Raw genomic sequence first — 10725 nt, forward strand, 5'->3', positions numbered from 1 at the left:
ATATCTCCTCTTATTTAAAGATGAATAATTCCGATTTGAAAATCTGTTTTTAAATGAATCTTTTAAGAAGAACTGAAAGTAAAATAAATTAACATTCTCAAAATGCAGCCCACAGAATATTTGCTGGTAATCTCAGAAGACCCGAGAAGACTGATCTTGCAAGGCTGACTTTCTTCCTTATTTCCTGTAAATAACTTGCATTCAGGACAATTAAAAATACACTTAATTGTTTCCTAATACTACTTTTTCATTAGAGAATTGTGGCAGTTTCCTCAGAAATCACATGCAACTCTAAAGGGGAAGCAAACATCAGTATGTTAATGGATGCTGCAATTAGAAAATAATGGGATTGAAAGACTGTAGCAGGTAACATTTATGCAAGACATAAGACTGGTAGCCTGTAAGTGATCCAAAAGTCATCAAGATTTGTGCTAATATAGTTTCTTCAAAGTGAATCAGTTCTTTGCCTGTTTCCTGTTCCAGCTGAAGATCACAACAGAAAATGTTATTCTCTCATAGCACTCATTTTGCCATTGAAGAATTATTAACTATTTTCTCAACATAAATAATCGAAACACATGTGTATGCACAATCACACTGATTTTTTTCCATTCTCTACCACACTTTCATGCAGTTTTAGTTGTCTATAAGTCAAAAATGGCAAAATTAAAGTTTAAATTTAGTAATATCCCAGAGAATGGTGTGCAAGAAGAGTGAAAACGCCAACTGTTATCAAAGTAAGCCATTAAAGCCATGAATAGCTACTTACCTTTGTGACTACTCTGTATGTAATGAATGTTTCAATGGCTGTAATGTGGCTTTCAGGATCATCGACTGTAATGAAGAGATCTCTTAATTCTGGTCCATCTTCAAATTTATACTGGTTTATTGATGAGGGGGATATTGGCACTGAAGGACTGAATGAGTTTACCTCAGCCAGAGATGTATCCTACAGATAAGACATGAGAACATCCACATCAATACATCTTTATATACAAACATGTCTCAGATGCTAAAATGGCAAGTTTTAAATAATCTGATAGAACAGATAAAACTTGGAGCAGATGAAAGAATTATGTAGGACATAGCAAATCTATTATCCTTTTCAGTATTTGCTTTGGTGAAGATGTAAGAAATGAGATTTATTCTAAAACAGATGAAAGAACAAAATACTACCATTTGAGAAGAATGTTATGCATAGCTAGAAAGAGAACTTGCCTATGAACAGTAAAATTAGTTATGAACCAAGCATCCATTCATTGTGTAGGATACTTACCAGTTTTAATAAAATTGTTAGAAGCCAGTTACTGAGAACTTATGACTGAATTATCCCTAATTACCTGATTAAAAATGCACAGATTAAAAAATGATGATTTAAAAAAAAAAACAAGCCAAAATCCGAATCAGAATTTTTACTGGAATTGGATATTTCAGTTTGCATTTATTTTAAAATAAAAGCTGAAATGGAAAACAATTACAGGTACATAAATTAATCATATTTTTTAAGGAAAACAGTAAGTAAGGATGCAGTACAAATTTGCTGCTTAATTTCTAAAAAAAAAAAGTCAAACCACTGTTTTGCTAAAGTGAAAACCACTTTTTGATACCACTGACCACTTCCACACAACTGTCTAAGAATATGCCCCCAGAGCAGCTGCTTCAGCAAGTACATTCAATGGTGCTCACTCAACTGCTGAGAAACAAGGTGGAAATTGTAAACAGGCAAGAAATCTCATTTTCTTCCATAGATGTAAGTCTGGGTGAGATCTACTAACCCAAAATCTTGAATGATACAGTTACTATGAAAATAAATTGAATTCACTAATTCATAAGAGCACAATAAATTAATAAACCATTAGAAATAATACAGAAATTGAAATAAATCACTATATTTTAAATATCAAGTATGGTATACAGCTTTTTAAATATATCCAATGCAAAGAATTATTTTCGTAACAAACTTCAAAATTAATCCATTTTCTAGAAGTTTTCTAAAAGGGTACTTAGATTACACTGACTATGAGTGGCAAAGAGTTGCCCTCTCCAGTGCCCTGTTAACTATGGAGGAAGGAGAAAAGGGATGCAGTTAAAGAGAAAACTGCTCAAGTGCCAGGACTGGAAAAGTGCAAGTCCACACTAACTGGAGTCATGGCATCATCCCAAAGCTGATCTCACAGGAATGAAGAGCACCCCACTGCAGTGCTGCTGAGCTGAGTGAGAGTTTGAATTCAACTGGATCAAAACTTTCTCTGGAACGCCTTATCTTGCTCTTTTTCTTTGGATTTATCAATGTACTCCCACAAATATGGAAGAGACATTTATACCAGGAATTATGCCCAGAAAGTGCTTATGTACCAGTTCTCCTCCCATCACTTACATTAAGTTCCTTGAACAGGGAGACAAAAAGCAACACAGAAGACTAAAGACAACACTTTAAATATTACATAGTGGCTTCCTTGTACACCTGTCAGTCATTTTACTTTTACTCAGTGTGTTTCTACACAATTTCCATACAGCCAGCACTATCCTGAGTGGTGCAGAATAAATAGAGCTATTCTCAGAGTCTGCTAGCACTGGCTGCCCATGGTCTACATGACGAATGAGGACTGCTAACTCAGAGCAGCCCATGCAATTCAAAGTGCTGAGACAATGGGAAATTTCCAGGGAAGAAAAATGCACGTGAGCATGTAAGGGACTTGAATGGCCATATAATTTGAGGAGTAATGACTCTGCAAGGCCTAAATTGGATCAAGGTAAATGTGTTTCATATTTTCTTATTTTCTATGGGGCATTAATGTCTTAATTTTTCATTCCTTCTTCTAGATTGCTACTAAAAATTGCTCTATTCACGCAGGTGTCTGAAAGTATATTTTTATGTGGAAGGGCTTATGAATATGTGGTTGAGAAACAAAATATGGACAATAAAAATCCACAGAATAAGCAAGTCTTCAGTTTTGTTTAATGTAGCTCTGGTAGTCACGTGCACACGAATGAATGCATGTGAGTTTTAAACAAGCATCTGTCTCTTTATCCTCATGATACTTCAGATTTACTTCCAGTAAGTCTTGAAGTTCCTGTGATCCTAAGTCTGGTATCATCACATAAACACAGTAAAAAACCCCATGATAACTTTCTATACAGCTGTAATTTTGTGGTTGGAACTATGTTTTTGTGTGCATACAGATGAGGGCAGGAGTTTTGTAGCACAGGAAAAAACAGACAATTCTTCTAGCTCTTGGGTTGTGGAACCTTCTTCCTCTTCATCCATGCAAAGAGCATCAAGGCCCTGTCCCAGAAACGATGTCCTTTCCCACGCCTCCCCCATCCCCACCTACCTGCAGTACCCCTTCTCTTCCAAGCCCCTTCACTCCTGACAGAGCAGCTGGCAGAGCTGTGTGTGCCAGTTCACAAACAGGTTCATGGCTTTTGATTTACTGGCCAAGAGACCAAAGCAATAGAAAATCAATGAGCTCCTGGTAGTATGAGGGCCATTTTCTGGGTCTCCTTTCTCTAATACTTGCAGTTACCCTATCTCATTTGACTGCAATTGGTCAGTAAGACTTCAAAATATATAAGGGAAGGAAAACACTCATACAGCAGGAGCAGCCTCAAAATAGGGTACGCACACAGCTGAGACTGCAGCTCTTTTGGAGAAGACACTAAGCCTGGGGGTTTGTCTAAACAATGCTCTCTCCCAGAGCACAGGTCCTTGACCCAAGGTTGCCTCTGTGCCCCATCCATCCATCCATCCATCCATCCATCCATCCATCCATCCATCCATCCATCCATCCATCCATCCATCCATCCATCCATCCATCCCTACCTCCCAGTAAAGGACATGGGGTAGAGTTTGTCTTATAAGTGAATAGCTTGGTTGTTGGAGCATTCTTCAAAGAAGCAAAGAGATTCAGGAAGACTGATTTATAAGTGAATTTTTTGGCCAAGAAACTATTCTGTGTCAAATACTTGATGAACTTGAATAAAAATCTTGAAGAAAAATTAGTGTCTATGCAATTCTGAAGTGGCATATACATCTTTGTCAGAAATATCATTAAGTTTTCTGTAATTATGAAATGTAGACAAACACTATGAAACAGAGTTTGAAAGCAGAGGTGCTAAAGATTTTAAGTATTAACCAAACTGCTGACAGCTTTGTCAATGCTACATATCAGTTATCAAGCAAAGGCTAACTGAATGGGTATTTGTGATACAGGCAGCACTCTATACTTTGAAGCTAAAGGAAGAAAGCAGCTTGAAAACATTGCATCTGTGTGACTCATAACTCAACTCCCAGAATTTGTCTCTGCTGAAAATTCAGAACTTTTTCAGTGGTAGTGGAAACTAGGATAAAGTGAAAAGCACATCACATCATTAAATGCTTTATTAGAGCTGCTGAAGATACTGGTCTGTAATATTTGAGGTATGACAGAGGATACCAGGTCAATGGTTTATAACACTATCAGGTTAAATGTCTATGGATTTTCATAAAATAAAAGCCCAGTGTTTACATTCTGAGTAATAACTTAGGGTATTGAGGTTGACAATTTTTAAGAATCTCATTTTTCACCATTTTGTTAGCTGGCACATTCCACTGCCTAGACTGAGAAAGACGAAGTTGATGACAGTGGCAGGCACCGAGCCCTGCATGGCTGCTGCCGTCCCACTTGGCCTGTAAAGGCTGCACTACTACCTTACACACTCTGCATGAGGAACCCCATTAAGATGCAATTTAAAACAAGCTAGTCCTGGAACAGTATGTTATAGAAAAATTGGTTTTACAAAACTCCGTCGTAAGCCACATTTAGCTTGTCAGATTCCCTTGAATGTATGGAACATGAATAAATAGGGTGTAAAGCCCAAACAACCTCACAGATTTTCATCAGCTCAAAAGATCAGATCTCAAATTGCACTTGAAAACAAACCATGAATTTCTGGTTGATATATATAGCCATTACATGCAGGTGTCAAAGGTTTGGAAGGAAAGCTGTATTTTCATATAATAGGACAATTTTTCTTGTTTGCAGGAATAACTTATCATGTAGCATGCATTAATAGTAGTTACGATTTCATATATGTAAAAAATATTTGGCATGAATCCAGGTAGGAATTTCAAGATCTCGATATTTACCATAAAGCAGCAGTAATTTGTATCAACTCCAATTGTCTTAATTTTTTATTCCCAAGGAGAATTGCTCTTGACAAGAAAGCAGCATAACCATTAATACACTGTGTTGATAAGTAGATAGCTTTGTGCAGAACTGCCTGACTTTCACTCATAAAAGGAAAAGGATGCAAAGTGAGCATAAACAACTAAAATTATACTTCAGCACTGCTTTTGCATGCAAGTTCAATGAATCATTCATCTTTTTATGTCAAATCAGGACTGGTGCTCTCCAAGAAAATATAATTCAGCTTGACCCTAGTTATGCTTCAGAAAAATGCAGGTAACTTGGTGAAATTTAGCCTGGTCTCTTGCATGTTACAGACTATTAAATCACCTAATAGTCCCTTCTGGTCTTAAAAGCCAAGTGTTTCAAGAATTCTGTTACAGTTACAGTTTAAACACATGGTTCCTAAGAAAGAAGTCCTTATTCCAATAGTATTCATGCATACCACAACAGTATATCTCACCTACAGAAATATAAAAACCACACATTTACTCCCTATGACAATCTGTACTACTGAATATAAATAGGTTGTCGCATTTTCAAATTGGAAACGTATCTGCTATTTCTCTCCCATGGCACACATCCTGTCACAGCAGTTCACAAGTCTCAGATGGTGAATGACACCCTAGCCCCATATATATTTTTTCCACTCTAGCTCTTTGTATGTCCTTTTGTTGTATTTTAGATGCTGCCTTGATAAGGCAAATAGATCCATGACATGCTCTCTTCTTCCACTGCTGAGAAGGCAAGAGGTAAGTCTTGTCTTAACCTGTACTAAATCAGTACTAAATGAGAAACAATATAAGTGGAAGCCATACCCCCCTTCATTGGTTTAATTAAAGCCAGCACTATCGGCCAGACTGGCAACCATGTACGTGGCTGTGCGCTCTCTGAACGTGGACCCTGATACATGGTCAATTACATTCATTTTATTCCCTTCATCAAAATTCAGATGTTATCAAATTTCCTATGTGAAGGTGTGAGACTTCATCTTCAACTCAAAGTGAAACTTGGAGACATTTATTTACATTCAAACACAACTGCAATTACTAAACAGGACTGTTTATTTAATTTTCAGATACACGACCTGTCGAACATAAGTGATAATGAGGGTACAGCGAGTCCAGATTAGATGGCACATTAAAGGTAAGCGCAGTCATGACTCGCAGTGCTGGTCCGAAGGAGCAACCCCGCGTTTCGTGCTCGAGAAGTGACCCGGAACTACGGGGACCGCCGAGCGCTTCCCCCTCGGGCAGCCCGGCCCGTCACGGAGCCGCGGTGGCACCGGGGAGCACCGTGCGTGCGAGGGGCGGGCGGGCAGAAGCCGCAATCGCCGCCCGGGGCGGAGCCGTCCCGTCCCGTCCCGTCCCGTCCCGTCCCGTCACCCTGGCTCGCCCGGCGCCCGCCAGGGCAAAGTACCGGCGAGCCCGCCTGGCCGCCCCCGGCACTGCGGAACCCGCGGAGGGCGCTGCCGTACCTTGCTGAACACCTCCAGGTCGTCCTCCTCATCGTCCAGCGCCAGAACCTCGGCGGCGGCGAGCAGCGGCCCCCGGGCCGTGCCGAGGGCACCCGCAGCGAGGTGCGAGTCGGCCCCAGGCCCTTCCCCGCCGGCAGGGAGCGGCGGCCCCAGTACCCGGCCCTCCGCCTCCATCCTGCCCTGTGAACGCGGGCAGCGGCCCCGCCACAGCCGCTCCCCGCCCTCTCCTGGCCGCGGCCGGCGCAGGGGGCGCGAGCAGTGCGCAGGAGTGGAAGCGGCGGCGGGAGGGCCGCGCTGCTGGGCCGGGGTGGGAGCGAGCGGGGCCGGGACGTGTGGAGTGTGCCGCCAGGCCCGGACAGCGGGCGGGGGGACTGCGGCTGCGGCCTCTGCGGAGGCGGGACGGGGCGGCACAACGCCCACAGGCGTGTTCGTGGCGGCGCGGGCGACTCCGCCCGGGCCGTCCCCGGGGCTGCTGCTGGCAGAAGTGCTTCGCTGTGGAGAGCTCTGTGCGGCCGTAGGCAGACGCCCGCTCTGCTCTCGGCAGCCCTCGGGCCCGGGAGGGCCGTACCCAGGCTTTCTTTCCTGCGTTCTCCGAGTTGGTCTTTTTTCCTTCCTGGTAGGCGCCCAGGTCCCGCCACCGGGGCAGTAGCCAAAAGGCACGCGTTGCTGCTTTGCCTCATGCCTCTCGTACGCCTTGGTCAGCCGCTGTGCCGCTCGTAGCTGGACCCCTTCGCCGTGGGGTCGTCCTGATGCTGAGGCCAGGGACTACTTTGGCGTCAGAAATGTGCTTGTGAGAGCAAACTGACACCACATTACATCAGAAAAGCAGCGGGGAGAGAGACACCAAACATTTAAAACTAGCAAAGCTGTCCCTTTTTTTTAAAGTAAAAACATGCGAATTGTGAGATTTCGAAGTTGCCAGTATTGAACTGGAAGTAATGGCCGGCGCTATTCATCGCAGGAGCCAGGGCCGAGCAGGGAGGTGGCGGCAGGGAAGGCAGCTCTGACCCGCCGTGGGCTTCAGCGCTTCCCTGACACCCGCTCCGTGCCGCACTCACGAGCTCCGCTGCGGGGCCGGGCTCCTTTCCGAGGCCCGCGTTCGCCCAGTGTGGAACAGGGCACGTCTTTGCAGGCGCCGCCTGAAATAGCTGAAGCCAACTTTGTCATTAACGTAAATTTCAGGAGTCCTGGGCGGGTTCTTAAACAGGCAGATACAACATTGTCTTTGTGTATCTTGGTTCCCTTGCTGTCCATTTAGAAAAGGCAAACCCCGTAATCAAACGAACGCGTTTTGAAAAGTATTCCTTCGTGAAACACTGCTGGCAGCTGATGAGGAAATACACTTGATATTTCATGCTTTTCAGCGAAGTCTTGAACCACAACTTGAAATAAAGGGATTAAAATAAACGCTAAATGTTCACTGAACTGTGCAAGGAGACAAAGACTATGTCTGCCTAATTAGAGAATGTTTACAAAGACTTTTTAATTCTTGTTTAAAAAATACTCTAAAATTCATTAGGAGCCTGGGGCAGTGGGCTTTAGGTGCCAGAAGCGTTTGCTGCGGGGGGTCTCTGGCGCGGATCAGCCGGCAGAGGGAGATGGGATGCGCCTGTCCTGGAGCCTCGGACACTCGCTGATGGCTGAGAACGTTTCAGTAAGTGAAAATAAACTATTTCTGTAGTATTAAAATAACAACTGACTCTGGTACGAGATCCCCAGGCTTCTTTTCTTTCCGATCCTGTGTAGACTGTCGCTGCCCTACTCCTCTTTGCTGTGCCTCGCTTTGCGCCTCTGAGGAGCCCGGGGTTCCGTGGGCTTCCTTCCCCACAGACTGCCATGGGCCCTCGGCTGAGAGCTGCTCACCTCCAGGTGCTGCGAGGGGCAGGCTGGGGCTCCTTCAGGTGCAGGTGCTTCTCATCTGGTGTCAAATCTACAGCTCTTCCCATCTCTGTGTCTTTTACGGTTCCTTTCCAGTGTCTTCGCTGTTCCTGTATCTTCTGATTACCTTCAGGTACAAAAGACTGAGGAAAAGTGACTATTACAATATAAATTTTCTACTCTGTCTTTTGTACATCAATAAGGAGTGTAGTTAGTTTTCTGACTTTATATATAGCTGATAGCATATAGTTTCCACTGGCTTTGCCCTTATTTCCAAGTACCACATGTTGTGCTAGAGGCCTGCAGGTTTTCTGAACAGAATAAGTACCTACAACCCATATAATGCCTGAGTTTTTAACACGTCTGTATTTAAATCCAGATGATATGCTTGTGAGGCAATAACAAAATAAAACTCATCAAGGATCACAATTTTAGACAATACACATCAGAGATGATAAATAAAGGACAGCCAGTCAAAGAAAATATAAAATTGATGTACTGTAGGCTTGAATACCAAGGCTGTTGTCTGAATAATACTAATTTTTCAAAGTTTTACTGTGCTCTTGGATTCTTTATTTCTGTTTAAGAGAAATATCACAAGATGCTTTAATTGGTTTTTTTTCTTATTATAGCTTTTTATTAGCTCATTAATCAAGCTTAAGAAGACATATATTTAGATTCCTTGCTGGCAGTGCTTATCTTTCTGTGCTTTATATTTGAAGTATCAATCTGTAAGGAAAAGGTATTCATTGCCCTTCACTCAGAAAAATATGCACTGCATTTAACAGTTATTTGGAGGTTTAATCATCAAAAGGACCCCTGCTAAAATAAAATAAGAGACTGGTCTGCGATCACTTTCAGCTGCCCTCCCCACCCTCAACCGCAGTTGTCCCTAATTTCTATTGAAAGGGCCCAGTAAGCAAAAGCAGCTTCAGGGCACTTTCCCACCCATGCTGAGTCCCAAGGGCCTCGCCAGCACTTCTCCCCTGCAGTATTTAGCACAAAGAGCATTTTGCAGACTCAGGAATTTCGTGCTCATTTTCTGCTGTAGGACCAGAGATGACTTGAAATAGTTGAATAATTGTTCTATTCAAAGATATTGCAGATAGCGTAAATACAGAGCTACACTTAGCAAAGGGGATTTGCAGATTTCTCTCGCACTTTTATTTCAGAAGTGCATTGCTATAGATCTTAGTTTTTCTTCATTTCCATGTGTGTATATTCACAGGCTCTATGTTTCCTGGGCACCAGGGATTTACACATTTTACTGCGGATACCCTTCCCTGAACCTGTGGAATGAGGTCTTGGCAATAATTAAGAGTCAATGTATTAGATGTTGTTATGCCATGAATATTGTTGCCCCACTTATTTAAAGAAATAGGTATTGCACTGAAACAATACTTGACAATACTTCGCTAAATAAATTTTAACATTTTGTAAAATATGGTGTTTTCCAAATGCCTATGCAATTTTCATGAAATACTCAAGCTTTCCAGGCCCTCCTACTCAGGAGCACTAAGTGGAATATTCTCATGTGCCAGGGTTGAGCTGCAATCACCTCCAAATTTTATTTATTCACTTAAGCCCAAAAAGCTATTTTGTATTACAAAAACGTCAATATTATTCCTACTCGCATTTTCTCTTTTTCTTTGGTAAGAGTGTTGATCCTAGCTAGTAATCCCTTCCAGAGTTGCTTTTCCTTGAACAAATTAAATTTACAAACACCGAAGCAGAACCAAGCTATTCCTTTGCTCTTATGTGCAGGCTGCATGTGATCCCTTTAGGCCACAATACCACTTTGAATACTTAATGTTGACTTGTCAAGTTTCACCAACTGCACAGTGATATGGACAGGATTAAATCTTGTTTTATTTCGCCATCTCCCTAGCCAGGCAGCAGCGGGGTATGGAGGGCTCATGGTGTTTTACTCTGTTCCACCACTGCAGTGCAAATAAGCGTATTAGCGAATCTGCTGACATTCAGCACCTTGACGCAAATGAGAGCGTTTTTCTAGGTCTGAAATGGATTGTCAAGTAGCATTCTTGTCAGGGTTGTGTAGTGCATAAGCAGAAGTCATTATGTTTACACCCAGAAGATATTTTGATGGTGAATTAAGGGCTGACCTTCATATCATACCATTTATTAGAGCAAGCTTTTTAGTAAGCTCCATTTAATGGCTCAGAATAAGGTTAACTATTTACG

General features: G+C 42.5%; 1 protein-coding gene across 2 annotated transcripts in view; it reads right to left on the reverse strand.

Annotated features, from left to right (window-relative positions):
- Nucleotides 1-6999, reverse strand: part of SNX7 (sorting nexin 7) — a 29133-nt gene extending 22134 nt beyond the window's left edge. For both annotated transcript variants that reach the window (XM_082287624.1, XM_082287623.1), the window contains exons 1-2: nucleotides 6646-6999; nucleotides 770-949 (exon numbers count right to left, since the gene is read on the reverse strand). In XM_082287624.1, the coding sequence (XP_082143750.1) occupies nucleotides 770-949; nucleotides 6646-6819 (354 nt within the window). In that variant the 5' untranslated portion in view covers nucleotides 6820-6999. The remainder of the gene's footprint in view (nucleotides 1-769; nucleotides 950-6645) is intronic.
- Nucleotides 7000-10725: the final 3726 nt, after the last annotated feature.

The sequence above is a fragment of the Coloeus monedula genome (genome assembly GCF_965178545.1).
Source record: "Coloeus monedula genome assembly, chromosome: 9".
NCBI lineage: Eukaryota > Metazoa > Chordata > Aves > Passeriformes > Corvidae > Coloeus > Coloeus monedula.